General features: G+C 41.6%; 1 protein-coding gene across 3 annotated transcripts in view; it reads right to left on the reverse strand.

Annotated features, from left to right (window-relative positions):
* The window catches only part of NOL10 (nucleolar protein 10), a 78,202-nt gene extending 54,331 nt beyond the window's left edge, over window positions 1-23,871 (reverse strand). For 2 of the 3 annotated variants that reach the window (XM_036263207.1, XM_036263206.1), the window contains exons 1-12: window positions 23,770-23,871; window positions 19,510-19,555; window positions 17,400-17,498; window positions 13,397-13,474; window positions 11,697-11,734; window positions 9,680-9,816; window positions 8,473-8,538; window positions 6,994-7,054; window positions 3,934-4,019; window positions 1,443-1,521; window positions 243-335; window positions 16-165 (exon numbers count right to left, since the gene is read on the reverse strand). In XM_036263207.1, the coding sequence (XP_036119100.1) occupies window positions 16-165; window positions 243-335; window positions 1,443-1,521; window positions 3,934-4,019; window positions 6,994-7,054; window positions 8,473-8,538; window positions 9,680-9,816; window positions 11,697-11,734; window positions 13,397-13,474; window positions 17,400-17,498; window positions 19,510-19,555; window positions 23,770-23,835 (999 nt within the window). In that variant the 5' untranslated portion in view covers window positions 23,836-23,871. The remainder of the gene's footprint in view (window positions 1-15; window positions 166-242; window positions 336-1,442; window positions 1,522-3,933; window positions 4,020-6,993; window positions 7,055-8,472; window positions 8,539-9,679; window positions 9,817-11,696; window positions 11,735-13,396; window positions 13,475-17,399; window positions 17,499-19,509; window positions 19,556-23,769) is intronic. The other variant, XM_036263208.1, reaches the window with a different exon arrangement.
* Window positions 23,872-24,424: the final 553 nt, after the last annotated feature.

Consider the following 24,424-nt stretch of genomic DNA (forward strand, 5'->3'; position numbering starts at 1 on the left):
CAAAAACATACGTACTGAGTTCTTATTCCACATTTTGATAATTCGAGAGTCTGCAGACAAAATCAAATCTAAAGAATCCTGGAAATGGATGGACTTAATGGGCAGCCCGTACTGATGATCCTTAACTAGCAGTGGCTTATCAGAGCGGAGATCATATAATAAAACCTAAAAGAAAAAAAACAAGTTATTTCTAGTTAATCATACAAAATATTTTACCTTTAAAAGCAACTTTTAAAACTTACAATAGTGGCTGCCATTTGTTTCACTTTTTTATGAGCACAATGAACACCTTCACGCAGGGTACAAAGATCCCAGAGTCGGCCAGCAAAAACGCTCTAGAAAAGTCGTTTAAAGTACCCTTAATATACATGGCTTTATGAGTTCAACCCTGAGAGTAAATTTTAAGCACACTAAGACGGAGAACTACTGAGCTATACTAAGGAACAAAAATAATTTGTGTCGTTTGGGAATTCAACAAATACATATATACTGAGGGCCTACTGTGTACCAGGCATAGTCACAGGGAGTGACAGAAAAAAGCAGGACAGGCCTGAAGAGATAGTCCTGGAGATTCGAGACAGCTGGTGGTGGCAGGGGGTGTCTCTTCTGAGCCCTCCTGTCATTAGAAACCAGAAGCCTGGGGAAGCTGATATTCATCCCAGTGACAGATCCTCTCTCGACATGATGGCAGAGGTAGTAAATGTCCTAGAAGCTGGGTCTCAGACCTGTTCTGAGGGGAGAGCAAACGCACAGGTGCGTGGGCTCTGCCTTGAAGGAAAGAAGGATGGAACAGAACCTCTGCAGCCCTTTCATTCTGCTCTGCAGACCAGCCTGTGCGGAGCTGCGCTTCCCTGACCGCCCACTGCATGGGCTTTGGTTAATGGTGCTAAGTGAAAAACAGATGCCGGGACAAACACATCATGGAAATAACTTATTAAACATTTTCTTGTCTATAGGAATTCTCAGAGTCTTCAATATATATTTAAATGCACTACAAATCTCCAAGAGTGGGATTCTGGCAGAATTCCAAACTGTTTTGCCCACAGAGTTCTGTTGCAGACACTATGGGAAATACAGTCAAGAGAATATAGCCCACTGTAGTCCCGGCTCGAGAGCCTCAGACCAGCCGCCAAGGTCAGAACCAAAGTTTCTCCAGGCGCTGAAAGAACACTGCGTTCTGGAGCTCTCTCCACTCTGCCAAATATACAGGGGTTGGCAAAGCAGGCTCACAGCTGTCTGTACGAAGATAACACAATAATTAATAATAACACAAGAATGAACTCTGTGTTTCACGTACTCACACGGTAAACCTCCTTTTGCCCCACCCTGGACAGTGCCTCACTCTCTGCCCCCACAGTGAAGATATGTGGGTGTTTCCCATGATACATACACGTACCTGAACACCAACTCGAGTGTGAAGTTTCCAACTTAAACACACTTACCTGCCCTGTGGATGTTCCAACCGCCATGGTCAAGGCACCATTAAATTTCAAAGCAGAGATTGTTGGTAAACTGTTTATCCTGAAAGGCAAAATATTCACATTCCCTGTGTATATGGCCAAACCTTCTTTCACATAACAAATTTACTGTTAATCTTTACTTCAGTTCTAATAGGGAAAATCATATCTCTAGCTGTCTTTTGAAAAGGTAACTGTATCCAAACTTTCTTAGTCAAAATAAAAAATAAGCTCTACATATAAATGCAATCTACCTTTAAAATCTATAGACTATCTTCAAACACTGTAAGGAATGGTCTCAAAGAAGCTACAAACAAAAACACTTCTGAAAATATAAAATCAATTAAAAAGAGTCAGTAAGCCCATCCAGTGTGGCTCAGTAGTTGAGCGTCGACCCATGCACCAAGAGGTCGCTGGTTCGATTCCCAGTCAGGGCACATGCCCAGGTTGTGGGCCCGATCCCCAGTGGGGGCATGCAGTAGGGAGCCAATCGATGTTCTCTCTCATTGATGTTTCTAGCTCTCTCTCCCTCTCCCTTCCTCTCTTTCTGAAATCAATAAAAGGAAAAAAATTAAAAAAAAACAAAAACACAAAACTCAGTATGACAATATCTCTCACTTCAATTAAGCCAAGATAAAGTATTTACAGAACCATCTCCCTTTTTGCTTAAGAGAAAACAATTTTATATTGAGGCATGAGTATAATCACTTCACTTTTTAAAGTTAGTGACGTCAAGCTTAAATAAAAGACTAGGGTGCAAATGGGAACCCCGAAATCTCTAAAAGTAACAAAGAACAATGAATGGTTACAGCCATGAACCTGGAACATGCTTCTCAGCACCGAAAGCAACGATCCGTGGTGGAAAAGGTGCTGGACGACAAGTCAGAAGCGAACAACAGTCCTAATTTCACCACTTACTGTCTGTGCCCCTGGCCCAGGACCCCCAGTCCGGGCCGCTGACCACTAGCATCCTGTTTCTTATGCCACCTAGAGCCTCAGCCCAAGACTACAATGAGCATCAGTCTGAGACCTTGAGGCCGTTCATCTATATTATTCCCAGTCGTTTACTCTTCACAATCAACCCTCCAATCAGTATTCAGTGCAATAACATGTTCTTTTTCTTCACCTCTTTAAACTTTGCTTCCTAATAGAATTGTCATTTTCTTCAGATAGGTACTTACGTTTATCGCTCAGCATTTTACAAGTTTTGTTGTTATAAATGCAACTGTTTTCCACTGTACCTTTCTAACTGTATATTGCTGATAAATACCAAAGCCATTGATTCTGTACATTGACGTTGTAACCAATTTACTTAACTCTCCTAATAGTTCCTACAGTTTTCCAGTGGATTCTACTGGGTCTCTCAGCAGACAATCATGCCATCTGCAAACACTGACAGCCTGTCTTCCCTATCCAATATCCACATGTATCTCTCTTACTGTATCGGCTCCAACTTCTAGAACGCCACTCCTGTCGAATAACAGAGGCGGCAGCTTACATAACGTTTATGCAGGAAAAAATTAAACTAAGCATAAAAGAAATAAAACCTGAAACTGAATCAGCAGAAAAAACTACTTTTAACATTTTGGTTCACATCCACATTTTTTCCTGTTGACGTGCTATTTTCTTACAAAACCGTGGTAACACCCTATAGGCAATTGTATGATTTGCTTTTCCACTTAATGGGGTATTTGGAACATCTTTCCCTAGAAATAAATATGCTTTTGCAACATAATTCTTAATGTCTTACATATGCCATTGGTCAATATTTCATCAGTAAAATAAATACAATAACAGTACCTACATCAAAGGTTGTTGTTGTATTAAGTTAATATAATATATAAAAAACAGAACAATAGAACGTACTATCTGTTAGCTATTATTTCTACCAAGCTGTATTTAATCAATACCCTCGGGCTCTTTCTGATTACAGCAAATAATCCCATGTCAAGGATCTGGCCGAGAGAGTGACAGGTCTGCCTGGGTGTGCATATGCACACAAAGATGTCTGACAGTGTATGTACCAAGCAGAGCAACAGTAACACTCTGGAGAGTGGGGAAGGACAGGGCTCCCACTTCTTACGAATTAGCTTCTAGAGGCTCTCATCCTCCAAGTGTGCACTACTTTCCTAATTGTTTCAGATGTAGGACATGCCAGATAAAAGTAAGAAAATCTCAAAAACACTTGCTTCCTTAGAATACTACGCACATCTCTTTGCTTGTTAAGTGTGGTGGGGGACCCCTGGTTCTATCACTAGACTCTACTTTCTAAAGAACTTCAGAAAGGAATTCCACCTGGCTCACCGACTTCGTGAGCTTTCACAGGACAGGATTTTTACATAAAATCATCGCAAACACTACAATATCAGACATAAGTCTAAAGAAGTGCACCCTTTAGAAATGCATTTTCATTCAGTGCTGACATGTCTAATCAGAAGCTGATGAATATTGAAATGGCAAATTCACTGCTACTCACTCTGAATCTGCTGTGACACTGCTTAACGCACAGTCTAACAGGCCAACCCTGCTTCGAACTCTTGGGTCCCAGCACTCCACTCGACCCTAAAAAAACAAAAGCCAGAAATTTCAAATAAGAGCTGCCAGAAAATTTTTAGATGACTAACAAAAACATAAATGATAAAAAATGTAAACATATACAAAGGTCAAAAAAATTGCTTACAATATTAACCATCTTAAAAGCAAGACCTCAAATATATGTGGAAGGTTTGATCCACTGATCATTTACTACTGCCACAAGCGTGCTGCCCCAGACGTGGCAGGGCTTTGCGCCAGCGTGCTGCAAGCGGCACCACGGGGACGCCAGAACGCCCGCCACGTGCACTGCCTGCCCGCTTCGTCAGGGCAATGGCCTCTTTCCCCAAGACTGTCAGATAAAGAAATGACAGCAGCCGACACAATAGCTGTCTGGTGTGAATGAATCAAAACAGCCCTGGCCAGTTTGGCTCAGGGGTTACAGCGTCAGCCCGTGGACCAGAGAGTCCTGGGTTCAGTTCCCGCTAAGGGCACGTACCTCGGTTACAGTTTGTCCCCGGCCCCATTTGGAGTCATGCGGGAGGCAACCAGTCAATGTGTCTCTCTCACATCGATGTTTCTCTCTCTCTTCCCCACTTTCTCCCTCCTGCTCTATCTGAAGATAAATGCAAAAATGTCCTTGGGTGAGGAAAAAAAAAACTATACCTATTTTTTTGTCAGATCGGCAAAAAATGTATTTTTGGTGTGCCACAGGATTTTAGTAACTAGTTTATGTGTGCCAAGAGATGAAAGGTTGAAAATCGCTGTTTTAAATAAAGAAAGATAAATCTCATATATCACGCAGCAGGTAACTCCAGTGGTCTGGTCTTCTCTGTCTCCTCAAAATGAGTCAATAGCCCTGGCCGGTTTGGCTCAGCGGTTAGAGCATCGGCCTGCGGTCCTGAGAGACCCGGGTTCGGTTCCCGCTAAGGGCACGTACTTCGGTTGCAGTTTGTCCCCGGCCCTGGTTGGTCGTGCGGGTGGCAGCCACTCGATGTGTCCCTTCACGTCGATGTTTCTCTCTCTCTCTCCCTTCCTCTCTCTCTCCCTCCCACTCTATCTGTACAAAAAAATGGAAAATATCCTTGGGTGAGGATAAAAAAAAAAAATGAGTCAATAGATTTTAAAGACATAAAAGAGTCACCAGCTCCAAAACAAAAAATGGGTATGCAGATAAATTCCAGAGAAAATACAAATGGTTTTTTAGCCATACTGATGTGACCTAATGTGACTATTCCTATCGCTAACGCCTGCGATCAACATCCTTCAGAAAGTGCAACATGCAAGCCCTTACTGCCTGATTTTGACATCAACAAATAATATTCTAGTAACTGACACAGAAGAAATAAAAATTCAACATATCATCAAAATTAATGTAAAAATGAATTTTAAAAGTCTGGTCTGACCATGCAAATCAAATTCCAAGCCCCATCAATCAAGGAATTTCAGGGACCCCACAGTCTTTGGGCTGGGGGAGGGTCTCTACCCCGCAACAGGACTGGGCTGGTGGAAGAGTGGCCTGCCCTGATACATAACTTCTCTTCGAGCATTTTCCTGCTATCTAGCCCACACTGCCCTGGAAGGACTCTATTTAAAAACTGGTTTTTCAAGCTAACTATTAAAAAACTTCCCCTCGGTAATATCAAGAAAAGTAATCACCAAGAGAATGCTCCATTGGCCTGATTTAGGCATAATAGTATTACAACACACTCAATATATTTTTACATATTTCCATAAAATCAACATGTGTCTCATTTCAAATCCTCATCTCCTAACATAAGAACAACTTGAGTAGAGACCCAAATTTCATCCATGTGGGATTCATTTAATAAATTACAGAACATTCAAACAATGGAATCCTGCCCATCTGTTCACAAAAATTAGCTTTGTATTGTAAGTAATTATAAGTACCAATGTATAAAATGCACATTTACATACTGCCACGTTAAAAAGAAAAGCAAGTGGAGGACCATGATAAATTTCATTTTTGTAAGAAACTTTTAAAAATGTATCACTGCCCAGCTGTGTGGCTCAGTGGATTGAGTGTCGTCCCATGGACTGAGAGGTCCTGGTTCGATTACTGGCACATGCCCAGGTTTCGGGCTCGATTTCCAGTATGGGGCGTGCAGGAGACAGCCAATCAATGTGTCTCACATCGATGTTTCTACCTCCGTTTCCCTTCCTCTCTCTCTAAAAAATCAATAAAAACATATCTTTAAAAAAATGTATTACTAACACATACGTATACCTGCATATACATGGGGAAAAAAACCCGAAGGGATTATACTGCATATCATTAAAGAGTTACCTCTGGGATGTACAATTTGGTGACCGAAAGGCACAGAGGACACTTTTAAAATAATGTTTCTGACTTATTTGCTTTTTTCTTTTTTTTTACTATTAGTATTTAACATTACTATAATTAGAAATGCAAATCTAGAAAAATTCTTGACAAGTATGAAGGACACAGACTCAAAAGTACTACAGTATAAAAGAAAAGTGTTGTGTGTTTGTTGAAAGCTACTATACAGTATGCACAAATCGCAACCCATTTGCCTTTCCAGTTGATAATGTTTTCATATAGGATGTTCCACGTGATTCTCACCAGCACCTTCATAAAGATGGTGAGGTAAGGATTATTATCCCCTCTTCGCTGATGAGAAACAGCCTCAAGGGAAGTAATTCAGCCATCAAACTAACAAGCAGCAGGGAGCTGGGGCTCCATGACAGCGCCTCCTGTTAAGAACAAGAATGGCTGTCGCACTGATCCCAAAGCTAGGACCCAGCACTGAGCCCAGCTAGCTCGAAGCATGCCACATCAGAAGCATAATGGGCAGTCTGCAGCAACTGTGACAACTTTCCGTACAAAAGCAAACCAGTGGCTACTCGCTCCATTAGCACCCCGCTCTTAGGAGCCAAGCATCTCTGTGTGTAAATAAAATTTCATTCATTATCAAATGTAAAACGAATACTTAAAAAAAAAAATCAAGTCAATTATGCTTACCTCTACTGTTCCGGTAGCAAATAAGCCATGCACTGAATTTATGTCACAAACATTATTCTCCCTACAACAATAAAGCAATGAGGGAGAACATATTAGTGTCTACTTTAGGGGGACTAAACTTTCTCAATAAACAGTCAACCAAATACTGTGGAGAAAGAAGACATGCAAATTCTCTCTTATCTGCATGTGAAAAACACCAAGGCATGAACGGGTTAACCTGCCCGGCACACATCAAAAACGGCCCACATCAAGGACATGTCTGATTCCTAGGGTGACACTCTGTCTCCCAGGGATGAGACAGGCAAGGACGTCCTTCTGAATTATGATTCCATAGCCATGAGAATAAAGGTTCATTCTACTTCCTCAATATAGCTTTTCCCAAGGCAAAAACACAGGCTGTAACTGTGCCAACCCCGAGACTTGACTAGTTTAAGTTGGGTATACTGCTCTAACCCTCACTTTCTTTGTCTATAGAGTGAAGATGTCACCTACCTCATTTGGTGGTTGTGAGGATTAAGTGGAAAAACTACAAAATGTTCAACACAGTGTCCAGAGTTAACAAGACACTCAATAACAATGGCCGTTACAATAAACAGAAAATTGTGCAGCCAAAGAGCAGATAACTTTTTATTGCTCAACAATGCATCATGAAATTACTATCATTTTTTAAATAAAATAAGAGCATTTCAAGTCAATGTGAAAAGAAATAATGAGAATTTACCTGGTTTTTATTACTATATGTTCTTTCAACCTTTAAAAACCGTTTACAAGCAATAAGGAAAATCCAACCAACTCTTATGCACAGAGATGAGAAGTAATTCACTTGCATCCCTTACTAGCTGTGTGACTGGACAAGCTACTTCCTCTCTCTGAGCCTCAGTGTCCCACCTATAAAATGAACCTAATAATAGTAACTGCTATAAAAATTTGTTTTACGTTTAAAATAAGTTAGTATGTATACAATACTGAATAAAACCTAGTGTAGTAAACCCTTTCACTATTATAGTTGTTATTATTACTCAATATTATCATGATGATGAAAGATTCATTCCTAAAGGACTTCTCTTTACATAAAACAAAAGTTTACACAATAATGTATGATAAAAAAAAAACAACCTTAATTTTCTGCTAGCAAAAATATAATACTTTTTAAATGTTACTCCAACTTAATTCAAAATTTCTCCACAAGAAACTATGTCACAAAACAAAATCATGAAGGAAAATTTAAAGAACACTACAAAAAATAATAAATTTTTTTAGTGAGTTTTAAAATTTTCAAGTATATTTTTTAAGAAGTAAAAATTTTAAGAAATCACCAGGTCTTTCAGTGACTTTTTTGTTGAAGAAAAAACAAGGCTACTCTTTTTAATGAAGTTGCCCGAGTATTGCTTAAACACATTATTTGATAACAACTTGAGCATCTGGCTCCATCTCCTGGCCAAAATAAATACAGCAGTGTTCTTAAAACAAAATACTCACGCAGCATCAGTCTGTAGAGGATTTAGGTACCGTCCTTGTTCCAAATTTAATCTATAAACTTCTGAGCTGCAAAGTAATAAAGTTAAAAATATAGTAAACTACAATGAACTTTCCTTCAAATAAATATAATTTTTAGAACTATATACACACAGAGATGGGCAAAAGTAGGCTTATAGTTGTTCATATGGATAATAATACAATAAATAATAATACAATAAACTTTCATGTACTCACAATTGTAAACCTACTTTTGCCCACCCCTGTGTGTGTGTGTGTGTGTGTATGTGTGTGTACACCTCATAAGACATCACTTCCTTTTGTAAAATACAAAAATGTATTCTAAACCTAAAAGAGAATCACTTTATATGTGAGTTTGTTCAAGTATAAAAGCAATTTAAACTACCCATGTGCAAAGAAAATATTAATAAGTCATTAGGTAGACTATTATTTATAAATAACATGGAGAATACAAGATCCAAAATGTACCTATATGTATATATAAGAAAAGACTAGAAGGAAATACAATAAAAGACATAAGGGTTTCCTCTGTATGGCATAATTATGAGTGATATTTTCGTCTTTATACATTTTTATATTTTCCAATTTTCTAAAATGAATATGTATTATTTTAATAATCATAAAGAAGGCAGCATTTAAGAATAAAAAGCTTTGCTCTAGCCAGTTTGCTCAGTGGTTAGAGCATCGGCCCACAGATCAATGGGTCTGGGGTTCGATTCCCAGTCAAGGGCATGTACCTGGGTTGCAGGTTCGATCCCTGGACCAGTCAAGGTTGTGCGGGAGGCAACCGATCTATGGGTCTCTCTCGCATTGATGTTTCTCTCTCTCCATCCCTCTCTTACTTTCACTCTCTAAAAACCATTGGAAAAATATCCTCAGGTGAGGATTAACAACAACAAAAAAGCACAGAAAGCTTTTAAATGCCATGCAGTGGTGCTAAGAAACTGACTTCCCCAGTGACAGGACCGCTCTAGGTTACCCATGTCTCTAGATTCAGCGCACCACACTAACAAGAGTCTAGGACGTAATTCCTCCATGAGCCAGTCGCTTTGGAGCTACACCCTGTGAGCAGCTGACAGGCAGGGACCACTGCGTATTCTTTGTTTAATTCTCCTCCTCAATGTTAAGAACAGAAGTTGTCTGTGGAATGAGGGGAAAGGAGAAAACAAAGGGTGTTTAGACCCAATACCTTGCGCCAACAAAGTATAAGTCGCAGGATGGATAATGGTAAGAGAAATCTCTCCCGAACTTTGGTATTCTGGTTTTGTAGTAAAAACCTGATTGGGAATGAAATTCAATGTATCTATCATTATGTAAGAAGACAATCTGAAAATAAAACAAGAAAATTAGTTCGCTTAGATTTCCAGGTAAAGTGTTTATTTCACCATCGCTAAAACTAGAAAAGCAAAAAAACCTTTGCTCTCCCTCACTATCCTTCTTTCTCTCTGTAAGAACACATGTATATATACGTAACTCTCCATCATGATTAAAAATTGTGATTAATAATCAAACCTCTCCAGTGGGTAATTAATGCCTCCCTGGGTCTTAGCTTTTCTGAAAACCTTACCTTCTAACTGAAAGGCTTAAAACAAATGCCCTTCATTTATCTGGCACCCACACTTTATAACATAGAGCACTGCTCAGTAACCTCGATGAGTAATTTCCCATTTTAATAATCTCACAATTATCACACAGGGTTTGAGAAACTTGTATAAACTCAACTTTAATGTATTACAAAAGTATCTTTGAAATCTACAGGTGCGCCCTGGCCGGTTTGGCTCAGCAATTAAGAGCGCTGGCCCACGGACCAGAGAGGCCCGGGTTCAGTTCCCACTAAGGGCACGTACCTCGGTTGTAGTTTGTCCCGGCCCCAGGTGGGGTCGTGTGGCTGGCAACCACTCTGTGTGTCTTTCTCACACTGATGTTTCTCTCTCTTCCTCTCTAGCTCCCTCCCACTCCCTCAAGATAAATGCAAGAGTGTCCTCGGGTGAGGATAGGGAAAAAAAAATAATAATAAAATCTACAGGTGGTATTTAAAAGCAAATTTATCAATATCTAGATCAAATACATTATAGAATTACATGTCCCCAAATGTATGACAAATGGCTACCATAGGCAAAAGAATAAACTGTACTCCATAGTTTTTGGAAGTCATATCAGCTCAGAAAATTCAATTTCCTTCAAAATGATATCTGACATCATTAAAAGTTTTTCACTGAAATCGAGTAAGGCAAAGAAAGAAAAGAAAAATACCGTTGACCATGTTTTGACCTGTTTCAATATGTCATGACCATGTTATTTGCAGGGTTTAATAAAATTAAACATACAACATTGCTATTTTACTTTTCACACATAAATATAAAAGCAACCTGGCAAATAACACTAGTTTTAATGCAAGAATGAAAATTACACATCTGGAATCTAAGATGGTCTACAAAACATGACTGCTACCAAATCTTAAAAATACAGATAAGGTTTGTATGTGATATGAAAGTTTTATTTTCACATTAGACCAGACTGAGGCTATCTCTATCTCTGTTCTACTTTTTTATTTTTTATCCTCACCTGAGGACATTTTTCCATTTTTTTGTTCAAATAGAGTGGGAGGGAGAGAGGGGAAGAGAGAGAGAAACATCAACGTGAAAGGGACACATTGAATGGCTGCCACTCTCAGGGCCGGGGACAAACTGCAACTGAGGTACGTGCCCTTAGCAGGAACTGAACCTGGGTCTCTCTGAACCAAAGGCCGACACTCTAACTGCTGAGCCAAACCGTCCAGGGCTCTATTTCTGTTTTAAAAGATACTATATATTATACATGTAACAAACTAAAAAAATGTTAATAGAAAATGAAAGGTTTTACTACACAGCCATGTTCAATTCAGCAATGGGAACATCATAAAGATGCTTATCATGCCCAGCCAGTGTGGCTCAGTGGTTGAGCATCGACCCATGCACTAAGAGGTCACCAGTTTAATTCCCGGTAACGGCACGTGCCCAGGTTGTGGGTCCAATCCCCAGTGGGGGGCATGCAGGAGGCGGCCAATCAATGTTCTCTCTCATCAATGTTTCTATCTCTTTCTCCCTTCCTCTCTCTCTAAAATCAATAAAGAAAAATTATATATATATTAAAAAGATGCTCATCATAAACATAAATTTCACTCCTTCACATCTTGAGGACAGCCAGTACAAACCAACCAAGCATACCTTTGAATAGTCATCAGACAATGTTTCAAAGGTGACAACTGAAAAATAAGAAATAGAAGAAAACACAATAATCAATTCTCAAGTTTTTAATAAAAATGCAAACTTAATGCAAAGGTTCTAATTCTACACAAAAATTATATACAAATGCTGGGTTTTTATTCCATTTTTGCCCCTACATGAATCAAGAACAAAGTTGCCATATTATATTGCTCCCAAAACACCAAATGGAAAAAAGCTTTACAATTTCTCAATACTGATCAACTAGATTTTCTGCAGAACTGAAGCCAATTCAACATAGAGATATTCACAATACATAATGACTTGTAAATTTTGCCAGTTATTCTGAGACGTTCAAAATAAAATAGACATTAAAAAACATTAAAAAGTTGTTGCTTGCCCTGGCCGGTTTGGCTCAGTGGTTGGACCGTCGGCCTGCGGTACAGAGAGACCCGGGTTCGGTTTCCGCTAAGGGCATGTACCTCGGTTGCAGTTTGTCCCCGGCCCTGGTTGGTCGTGCGGGTGGCAGCCACTCGATGTGTCCCTTCACATCGATGTTTCTCTCTCTCTCTCCCTCCCGCTCTATCTGAACAAAAAAAAAAAAAAAAAGTTGTTGCTTAACAAAAGATAACTTTTTACTCATTCATAGTATATCTGGTAAACAAAAATAAAGAGTGAAAACAGCCCTGGCCGGTTTGGCTCAGCGGTTAAAGCGTCGTCTGCGGTCCTGAGAGACCCGGGTTCGGTTCCTGCTAAGGGCATGTACCTCGGTTGCAGTTTGTCCCCAGCTCTGGTCAGCCGTGCGGGTGGCAGCCACTTGATGTGTTCCTTTCACATCGATGTTTCTCTCTCTCTCTCTCTGTTCCTCTCTGTCCCTCCACTCTACCTGAACAAAAAATGGAAAAATGTCCTCGGGTGAGGATAAAAAAAAAGTGAAAATAGTTGTTATTAGCAGCACATGAAGTTTGGACTGGGTGAAACAGGTTAGGAGGATACGAATCCCATCCTTCTCCCTCAATCTCCAGCACGAGGCCATCTGATAAAGACCTGCGCTTTCCCAGTTCAGCCTGCCCTCCCTGCTAGGCAGAACTCTAGGAATGACCCCTGCTGACCTTCCCTTCAAACAGGCCCCTTTTCTGGAGAGTGTGGGTGAAACCCATGAATGCAACGAGACACCACTCCTGAGACTGTGGCACATTATATGGAAAGGGGAGATTTAGAATCACATGAGCCCTTTAAAAGCAGAGTTTTCTCCCACTGGCAGCAGAAGGGGAAGGAGAAGGAGCCAATGAGTTGTTGCTGGTTTGAAGGAGCCAACGAGCTGTTGCTGGTTTGAAGGTGGAGGAGACCAGATAACGAGGAATGCCGGCAGCCTCTAGAAGCTGAGTGGCCCTAGGCTGCCAGCCAGCAGGAAACAGGACCCAAGTCCTACAACCAAAACAACCAACTGCATCCTGCCGACCTGAAAGTTTGGAAGCAGATTCTTGCCCAGAGCCTTTGGATAAGAGTCTGCCCTGGCTGACTCCTTGAGTTCACCTGCATGGATTTTACCTACAGAGTGATGAGCTAATAAATGGATGTTTATGGTAATGTGTTACACAGCAAAGAAAACTAATACACAACCCATTCCCATTTTAATAAGCAGAAAAACAGCCAAATATCAAAAGCTATCTTCATAAATTCAAATTTAACCTCTTACTTACCTTCTGAATCTAAACACCTTTCAAACTTCAAGGATAATTGATAGGTGTCATAGCATCGAACCCGAGGTTTATATGTTCCTATAAAAAAATTAATGTGATGTAAAACTAAACGATATACTTCTCATTGTCAATATTCTGCAGATATGTTGAGTGTACTTTCTGTTCAGAGGTAAGTAGGATTCACTATAACCATATCAAAGGAAAAGAATTTAGAAGCAGCCCTCCCCAACATCCCAAGGGGAAAATGAGCAAGGATGTAAGTAATCAAGTTATAGAAAATAAAATACAAATCATTTACATACCTCACAAATAATCTAACAAAGTACAGTAAAACAAAATTGTTTTTGTTCATCAGAATGGCAAAGATAAAAAGATGATTAATATCATGTTGGTGAGGGTGTTTAAAAAGAGTACTCTTAGCCCTGGCTGGTTTGGCTCAGCGGTTAGAGCGTCGGCCTGCGGTCCTGAGAGACCCGGGTTCGGTTCCCGCTAAGGGCACGTACCTCGGTTGCAGTTTGTCCCCAGCCCTGGTCGGTTGTGCGGGTGGCAGCCACTCGATGTGTCCCTTTCACATCGATGTTTCTCTCTCTCTCTCTGTTCCTCTCTCTCCCCCCAACTCTACCTGAACAAAAAATGGAAAAATGTCCTCGGGTGAGGATAAAAAAAAAAAAAAAAAAAAAAGAGTACTCTTATATACTACTGGTGACTACCATAAATTGTTACAATTCTTTGGAGGACAATCAGGCAACATCTATAAATTATGTGATGTTTATACATCTTGAATCTGTATTTCAACAATCTGTCCTTACAAAAATCTGTCCTACAGAAACACACCCATGAGTGTACCAAAGACACGAAGAATGTTCTCTGCAGCGCTATTTACAAATAGCCCCAAATTAAAAGCAAATAAAATGTCTGCTGACAGGAAATGGTTAAACAAACGAGGGTAAATCTTCATGCAGATCATAAAGAGGATGACCAGACATGGAAAGCTGCGACAACGTATCACAAGTGAAAGGGCACAGAGAACACGAGTGAGTTCTGAGACTGGTGTCTGCAACATGAGCCCATTTCTGTAAAACTCAATAATAATGATGTTAGTGCTTTGTACAGAAAAAAGTTGGAGGAATAAGCACAGTGCAGTTTTAGGACCTTTCACATTTTATCTTATATACTTCTGTAAAGTAAGTATATAAGTTTATCAATTTTGCAACCAAGAAATGATTTTTAAAAAAATAATAAAGATATTTTTAGAAGAATATGGTAGTCCCGTGTTTACTGGCATGTATCAGAGCCCAGGATCTCGTTTTAAAACAGTATAGTATATAGCCCTGGCTGGTGTGGCTCAGTTGGTTGGAGTGTTGTCCTGTATACCAAAAGGTGGCAGGTTCGATTCCTATTTGGGCATGTACAGGACACAACTGATCAATGTTGCTCCCTCACGTCGATGTTTTTTCTCTCTCCCTTCCTCTCTCTCTAAAATCAATGGAAACAGTCCGGGCGGTGTGGCTCAGTGGTTGAGCATCGACGCATGCACCAATAAGTCGTTGATTCGATTCCCGGTCAGGACATATGCCCAGGTTGTGGGCCCAATCCCCAGTGGGGGGCGTGCAGGAGGCGGCCAATCAGTGTTCTCTCTCATCAATGTTTCTCTCTCTCTCCCTCTTACCTTCTCTCTCTAAAAAATAAAAAATCAATAAAAAGAAAAAAATAAATAGAAACATGTCCTCAGGTGACGATTAAAAAAAACAAAACAGTATAGTATAGTACATAAATATATACATATACACATACTATACAGTCATGTGCTGATGGGGACACGTCCTGAGAAATGCATTGTAGGCGAGTTCATCACTGTGAACAGCACAGGGCACGCTCACACAGACCTAGCTGGTACAGCCCACGACTGTGATGGCATGTGCTGTACTTGCACAAAACTGACGACGCTGTAGGTTTTTTACACCGGCATCACCACAACACGTGAGCGATGTGTTGTGCTATGATGTGACAATGGCTAGGACATCACTAGGTGACAGGAATTTGTCAGCTCCATTGTAATCTAAAGGGACCATTGTCATACACACAGCCTGTCATTGACCAAAACACCATTATGTGGCACATGACTATAGAGAGAATATATGTTACATATACAATACATAGTACATATTATATATAATAATATGCATAGTGTATTGTTATTATTTATATAGATAAAACTGCATCTTATCTATTCTCAACATAAAACTAGAAGCTAAAAAAATTTTTAAAAAACTAGAAGCTAAGAAATGTGGACAGTGTTACTACTGAGACAACCACTGACAACAAAAGCGACTGGCATTTAGATGTACATAACTTCTGTCCAATAAGAAAGTGGTTGAGCCCTGGCTGGTTTTGCTCAGTGGTTAGAGCGTCAGCCTGCGGTCCAGAGAGACCTGGGTTCAGTTCCCGCTAAGGGCATGTACCTCAGTTGCAGTTTGTTCCCAGCCCTGGTTGGTCGTGCAGGTGGCAGCCACTCGATGTGTCCCTTTCACATCGATGTTTCTCTCCCTCTCTCTCTCCCTCCCACTCTATCTGAACAAAAACTGGAAAAATGTCCTCGGGTAAGGATAAAAAAAAAGAAAGTGGTTGAAAAAGGGACATCGATGGATAATATTAAGCCAGCAAAAAAATGTATGTGGACAATACACAGGATATATGTACCAAAAATCACAACCAAAAATGACTGGGTAATGGTTCTAAATTATAATACCTTAAATGTTCCCATACTCATGGCTCTTTGATACTGATGACTACTGCTCATATAAAATTTTAGTAACATAAAACTATTAAGTATATGACACAGGAAATTATGTTAAAAGTGACCTTTCTGGGAACTCTCTATTGTTGGTGGGAGTGTAACATGATCTCACCACCTTGGAAAAACATCTGGCAGTTTTTTATCAAACTAAACGTACTCCTACCCTATGACCTAGCAATGTCCTCAAAACAGACTTGTACATAGTGCTTTATCAATAACAGCCAAAAACCAGAAATAGACCAGGTCCATCAAATGGAGGATAAATATGTGGTATATTTCTACAAGGAGGTACTAGGTGGTAATAAAAAAAAAGGACACAACACGTGAATCTCAAACACAGAAAGTTTCACACAAAGAGAACACATAGTGTATGACTGCATTTATATAAAGTTCTAAAACAGGCTAAACTTGTCTGCAGTAAAAAAGAAATCAGAGCACTGGCTGCCTGTGCATGGGTGGAAGCAGGGTCAACTGAGGGTTGTGAAGGAAGTTTCTGGGTAAAAGGAATGGTCATACCTCGATAGCGGCTTGGGCTACACAGGTATTGCATTTGTCAAATTCATCAAGTGGTATAGTTAAGACCTGTGCATTTCACTGTATGTCAATTTACCTTAAAAAGCCATAAATAAACACTGAACTCGAGTTAATGATATTCACGCTGAGATATTTAGGGGTATACTGATATCTGCAACCTGCTCTGAAATGCATTAAAAACCAGGATGGGTAATGGATGGACACACAAACATGAACTGAAGCAAATACAGCAAACTACTGAAGAATCTAAGGGGTGGGTAAATGGATATTCACTGTACAATTTTTTTCAATATTTCTATATGTTTCAAGTTTTTAAAAAATGAAGTGTTAGGGTAATTTATTTTTATTTATTTTTTATTAATTTATTTTTGTTACAGATGTTTCTCCTTTTTTTCCCCATTGACACCATCCTCCCCACTCCCCACCCCATCCTCAGCTTTGTTGTCCATGTCCATTGGTTATGCGTACATGCATATAAGTTCTGTGGTTTATCTCTTCCCTCCCCCCTCAATCCCCTCTTCTGAGGGTTGTCAGTCTGTACCCTACTCCCACGTCTCTGGGTCTACCCTGTTCCTCAGACTGTTATGTTAGGGTAATTTAAAAAGTGACCTATGCCACCATAATATTTCCTGATATGAAATATATGTAAATCGTAACAAAAAAGATGCTTACCAGTTGCTAAAATATATTGTCCATCTTTTGAAACCTTAATAGTGGTACAAACAGTAGGCATTTCAAAATCCTGAATAAGTTCAATTCTCCTCCGGACATCTGCAAGGAGAGAAAAAGCAGCAGCTGGTCTAATCATCTTACTCTCCATCACAGGAAGGCAAAGCAGCCACGACAGCCAGGTCTGCAAGATCGAGTGCTTCCCAGTCTTGAGAAAACCCCCCAGTACAGCCCCACCCACTACACAGCGAGGTTTCTTCTTAGCTCATACATTATTTTCCTAAGCTAAGCATAGAGGAAAAAGTACCACCGTTAATTAAAAAACATCTGGTTTTAAGACCTGGCTAATGGGGGAACAGAATAAACATTAAACCACTATAAAAATCTTAAGTTTACAGAAGAAACGGCTACCAAGTTGCCTCTGTGGGCACTGCTGATCTACAGTTAAGAGGACTTAGGCTAGGAGGCTTTGAGATCTCTCTGAACCAAAACCCTAACACAGACTCTCACAAAAACTGGTTCTCTCCTATAAGAAGTGTGGATTCTTGCTGGTTGCTAGTATAATAATGTGCCTATTACAAGGACTATTTATGACTCTATGGTCCATTACTGCCTTGTCTATTAAATACATATACAAAATTCAGGCCGACTAAGCAGAAGTGGCCCACTCAATCTGGATGACACCTGCTAGTTTTGAGATGGTTGACAGAAATGTCAGTGAACCATTTTTGCCTCTAAATAATCTGAATCTGTTTTCTTACACACTGGAACACTTGACTGGAATGAGAGAATTAGAAAATCAGAATCAGCAAACCGCAATTTTTGTTTTCCTTTGATGTGAAGTTTGAATGTTTGAATGTTAGTCCTATATAAAGCCCATTCTTCCAAGATGCTTGCCTTGGGGTGTTTATCTCACATCCAGAAAACCCTTTAATATCTCAGGTCTTTGATTTTTTCAGAGACTAACAAATAAAATATATGGGAATATAAGTCACCTTTCATATGACAAGTTATAATGAAGAAAATATAATGAAAATTTATCCAAAATAATTTCAGTTAAAAACTGATCTTACATGCCTATCTTCCTTGCTGCTGTAACTTAAAGAGTCAAAATCTTCTGCAATGATCTTTTATTGCGCATGTTCACATATCCTGTATACAAAATTACTTTGCTTAGAAAGAAAATGTTCCTTGTCTCTATATTGCAAAAACTGCAAATGGATTTAACAAGTGGGAAGAGATTTTGACACACTGGAGAACAGAGCAGTTATGGATCTGTTAGGAAACAGTGCCCCTTGGGTCTCTGACGCTCCCATGCATCTCACTGGGTAAGGCAGGACTGTCAGGCCCTGGCCACTCCTTTACCTGAACCTTTTCTCAGGGCTCTTTATGCAGCTGGGAACCTTGACAGGTACAGTAACCCAGTAACCTGTGTCCTCTGGACCACGAGCAGGCTTTCTTACTGCTTGCTAGAAAAGCAATGGACTTCCCAACTCAGTGTTTCTCAGCTACAACACAAACCCACTGCATGCAGACATCCATCTGGGTCATGCTGAGTGTCCCTTTGCTGTGTCATATGAGAAACAGAGTCCTTGTCTCTGACCCAGGAGTATCACATCTTCTGCTATTATCCACAAAACAGTCAAAGGCTAACTTATTAGCATTTAAGTAGGTAAAATCAAACCCCACACTCACTAAGAAAACATCAACCAGCCCTGGCCAGTTTGGCTCAGCGGTTAGAGCGTCGGCCTGCGGTCCAGAGAGACCCGGGTTCGGTTCCCGCTAAGGGCACGTACTTCGGTTGCAGTTTGTCCCCGGCCCTGGTTGGTCGTGCGGGTGGCAGCCACTCGATGTGTCCCTTCATGTCGATGTTTCTCTCTCTCTCTCTCCCTCCCACTCTATCTGTACAAAAAGTGGAAAAATATCCTCGGGTGAGGATAAAAAAAAAAAAAAGAAAACATCAACCACAACAAAAGATTTCTTAGAAAGAAAAAAGAAAAACGTTTGTTTTCCACGGCACACTTGGAAACCTTCACTTAAGTACGGTAACAGCCAATGAGTGAAAGGTTGATAACATGGATCACGAATGCAGCAGTGGGAAAATAACACTCACCGACATCCTTCTTCTGCAGTGCTCTCTTCTTTCTGTCAGAAAGCCACTAGAGAAAATGAAGAGACTTTATTTTAAAGCATATTTACTTGAATTGATTTTCTGCTGGCAAAAATAACACATGCTCCCGTTAAAAAAACTTGAAACCTTATATGAACATAGAAAGTAAAACTATTCTGCCCTGGCTGGTTTGGCTCAGTGGTAGAGCATTGGCCTGCAGACCAATGAGTTGCAGGTTCGATTCCAGCCAAGGGCACGTACTTCAGTTGCGGTTCATCCCCAGCCCTGGTCAGGGTCGGGTGGTAGGCAACCAGTTGATGTGTTTCTCTCACATCAATGTTTCTCTCTCTCTCCCTTTCTCTCCCTCCCACTCTATCTGAAGAAGAGTAGAAAAATATTCTCAGGTGAGGATTAAAAAATTTCTTAAAGAAAGTAAAAATAACCTGGCTGGTGTGGCTCAGTGGTTGAGTGTTGACCCATGCACCAAGAGGTTGTTGGTTTGATTCCTGGTCAAGACACATGCCCAGGTTGTGGGCCCAATCCCCAGTGGGGGATGTGCAGGAGGCGGCCAATCGATGTTCTCTCTCATCGATGTTTCTATGTCTCTCTCCCTCTCCATTCCTCCCCTCTCTAAAAATCAGTAAAGAAAAAAAGTTTAAAACAAAAAAAGGCAAAATATTCTGTAATCCTAACCCTATTGTTAACATATCCTCTGGGGTTTTTTTCTTGTACATATTTACATATATCAGACAATAAATTTTTATAATTACCATGTTTTACACACACACACAAAATTCATTTAATCAATCTAAGAGAAAACAGTAAACCCCAATATTATGGGTTATAACTAATATATGAAACAACTTCATTTACTTAAGCGAAATTTTTAAAAGCAAGCCATTAAAGGGAGAAAGTTTCTTAAAAGTATATATTGTTTTACAAAGAACAAAACTAGATAACTGACTGTCTAGCGGGTGTGGCTCGGTGGTTGAGCATCGACCCCTGCACCAGGAGGTTTCCGGTTCCATTCCTGGTCAGGACACATGCCCAGGTTGTGGGCCCGATCCCCAGTGGGGGGCAGGCAGGAGGCAGCCAATCGATGTTCTCTCTCATCGATGTTCTCTCTCTCCCTCTCACCTCCTCTCTCTCTGAAATCAATAAAGGAAAAGAAAAAAAACAAAACTAGATAACTGACTAAACAGCTGACACTTGATAATAAAGAATGATACTTTTGAAAGTCCTATTTACTGGATTACCAATTTCATTCTGTAATTAATGTGCCCCAGGCTAGCAGCAGCACAATGACACTGCATGGACATGACGTAGCATTAATCAATTACAATTACCCAAAAGCAGTGGTTCTCAACCTAGGGCAATTTTGCCCCAAAAGGGCATTGGGCAATTTCTAGAACACAGTTGGTTATCACAGCTGGTGGGGGGTGTCCTTGGAATCCAGTGGGTAGAGGTCAGGGATGCTGCCAAACAGTCTACAATGCACAGGACAGCCCCTACAACAAATGCCAGTCCAGCCTCGCATGTCAGTAATGATTAACCCTACCCTAAAGAAATGAAAGAAAGGCAAGAGAAAAATGAACAGATGTCATTTCTAAAAGCACAAACCCAATGTCAGATGTTTCTGACATTGATGTTTCTATGTCAGACACATGACAGTACCATCTTTAAGACTCTCTGATCTAGTAGACTCACTACTCAAGACCCTAAGTATAATGCCTGATGCAGGGGCTACATTTGAAGACTTAATACTGTGAAGGGACTGAGTTTGAGTCAGCGCTTTCCTCTGTATTTAGTGCATTAATGCATGAGTTTATGCTACTCTTTGATTTTATTTTAGGTAGTAACATTTCAATTAGCAGTGGTGTTAAAGTATATTTCCGGGGACTCAATATATTCTTTCACATCAACCTAATACAAGCAGAATAAAGGTACACTGCCAGGGCTTCCCCTCTAACAGGGGATTAATTTCCTCCTCACAGGAAGTCCTGCTCATCAAGGGGGCAGTTGACATAATAATTGGCCTCCTATTGCCTGAGCAAACAAGCTTGGGGCAAAGGAGAGGAGACTGAGGCTTCCTTCTACATAAGAGCCTGAGACCCTAAAGGGCCAGAAATCGCTGATCAGTTATGATGGGAAGGCAGGCAAGTTCCCTCAGGAGTTTCTGTACAAACAGGCAGCACTACAGCAGAATACATAGGACTAAGATCCCACATGGGGCAGGAACAAATAAGTCTAAAGTTCAAAAAAGTTCACTAAAGAACTGAAAGTTGTCACAAATTTCAGCCATCCTCTCTGTAGCCTATAAAACTGTAGCTAATAAAAAACAGCACTTTCACTGTCAAATAATTTAATCAGAAACCTAGGAAAAGAGCTCTGGAAATGCTGATGATCTCATTCTCTCACTAAACAGACCTCAGTGTTGTTAAAAAGAAAAAAGACCCTACTTGATCTTACATTTGAAGTAAAGAAAAATAAGCCATGTGTTGATAAATTAGATTTATCTTAAAAGAAGACTCAGAGAGATCACCACACTAGTAATACGCACAGCTGTTTACTCAACATTTCCACTTGATGTTAACTAGGATTTCAAATCTTAAGCAGCAAAAATAAAACTTTTGATCCTTCTTGCTCACTACCTTCCCCTCCCCACCATGTACCCAGATGTTCAGATCCAAAACCCAAGAATTCTCTCTTGATTCCTTTCTCTTTCCCCTTAACTTCTCACCGCCATCCAGTCCATTTGCAAGTCCCATTAGCCTACCTCCAAAACACCTTCTGAATCCCACTGAATCTTAGCGTCTCCTTTGCTACCATTCTAGCCCAAGCCACCCAAATCTCTCAGCTGGACCACCTAACTCATCCCCACGTATCCTCCCCAGCTATGTTTGCCACACAGCAGCCCAGTTTAAAACCCAACAATGAGTTCCAACAGCACTAAGAAAACCCGAACTTCTTACCTTTGCCTATAAGGCCGACCTCCCCAGCCTCATCTGCCCCCACTCTCTCCCCTTATTTGAGCATATCACAGTCACACTTGTGCCTCTTTGGTTTCTGCACCATGCAAGTGCATTCCCTTTGTGGGGCATTTACACTTTCCCTTCTCTCAGCACTGAAAACTCCTCCCCTGTATCTTCACACGACTGGCTCTTTTTATCATCCCAGTTTCTGCTCAAATGTCACCTGTTGTAAAGAGTCCTTCCCTGAAGGCTTTATCCCAAACACTTCATCCACAGCAGCTGTCTTCTAGTCACTCTTAACCTTTTCCCCAGCAGAGAACCTCACCTAGCAGGTTCACCGTGCATCCCAATACCTAGAACAGGGCTGCCTGCATGCAGTCACTTCTCCACAAACCTGCAGAATGACCCAAATGAGAAAGATCATGTGTGAAGAATAGCTGGAAGACAAGGAATTAAGTAACCTGAATTCTGAGAAGGAAGGAAGAGTCTAATCACTGGCTCCATGTCTTTCAGGGGTGGACACATGGAAGAGGAGCTCTGTTGATTCTGCTTTCCAAGGGCAGGACTCCGACCAACGGCAAGCAGCATGCTACAAAGCTGCTCGTTTTACATCCACTATCTAACAAGTAATCGGAAAACGCAAACGAGCCTCTGCAGAAAGTTTCCTCTCACTGGAAGTGCTTGGCCAGAACCTTGACCATCACTTACGAGACATAAAAACCAACTTTCAGAGCCTACACGTGTGCCCCTGGGTAAGTCACCTCACTGGGTCTGTTGCATAAATGAAACACGAGAAGCGCATCACTGGTTTTCCCAGCCCCTTCCAACACTGACGTCCCCAAACGCAAGGACATCAAGTTACCTTCAGCAAGTTTCAGAAACACTGCTCTCTACAGCATGAATTCTGCACAGGCCAAGACTGCATTTGCCTCGCTCGTTACTGTATTTCCAAAACTCGGCGTGTAGTAGGTGCTCAACAAACACCTGATGAACGGGCTGGGAAACGAGGGAGAACTGTCAACCAACCCGGCCACGTTCCCTCCGTGGGACAGCGGCTGTGAACACCCAAAGGGACGCGACCTCTGTCCTACACAACTCGACACTTCCCTCCAAGCTCACTGACCCTGCTCGCCCCTCGGGTCCTCGTCCACCGGCCCTGACAGCCTCCCCGGCACTGCCTCGGCCTCTGCACCTCCCCGAGTCGGGGCCGACTGCCGCCCCGCTAGCACAGGCCGGGCGTGGGCCGAGGACAGGGGCGGCTGCCCCACGAGGAGGACCCGCGGTGACCCACCTCCGGAAGGGACTTGCCGCAGCTGAGACTGTAGATCTTCACCTCGTTGAGGCTGGAGACCTGCATGGTGCGCGGAGGGCGCTGCCCGTGCGGCGCACGCGAGGTTCCGCTCCCCGGGCCTCTGCGGCGCGAGGCGCTGGCTGGTGACGCACTTCCGGCGCCGCGCCCGCGCCGTTCCCGGAAGAGAGGGAGAGGGTCGCGAGGGAAGCGGGCTGCGGCGTGGAGGGCCGCCTGCGACCCCGGGGCGGGGAGGCCCGGGATCCGCGCCCCCTGCTCGCAGCGTCCTGAGCGGCTGCAAACCCTTAGGGTCGCCGCGCGAGCCCGTGTCGCGGGCCCGGCCCGGGCAGGGCTGACCCCGCGCCTCGCGGCTCCGTGGAGGCGATTCGGAGCGGTGTGTTTTCTCTCCAGTGTTTCTGCAACATGGCAAACAGATGCTCTTTACAAGTACCGTGTTAAAGGTGTTATATTGGTCTGGATTGGTGAGACGTGTATCCACTAAGGGATGAAATTGAAAGCACACTAAGAAAAGTAACAGGAGTGAAGATCAGGGAAGAATGGATGTCAATCTAACGTCCTTGGAGACGAGTGTGCGGCGACGACGACAGACAGCCCACCAGACCCATCGTTTCCAGCAGAGACCCGCTCTTGATGCCCA

This window comes from Molossus molossus, unplaced genomic scaffold (genome assembly GCF_014108415.1).
Source record: "Molossus molossus isolate mMolMol1 unplaced genomic scaffold, mMolMol1.p scaffold_m16_p_15, whole genome shotgun sequence".
Lineage (NCBI taxonomy): Eukaryota > Metazoa > Chordata > Mammalia > Chiroptera > Molossidae > Molossus > Molossus molossus.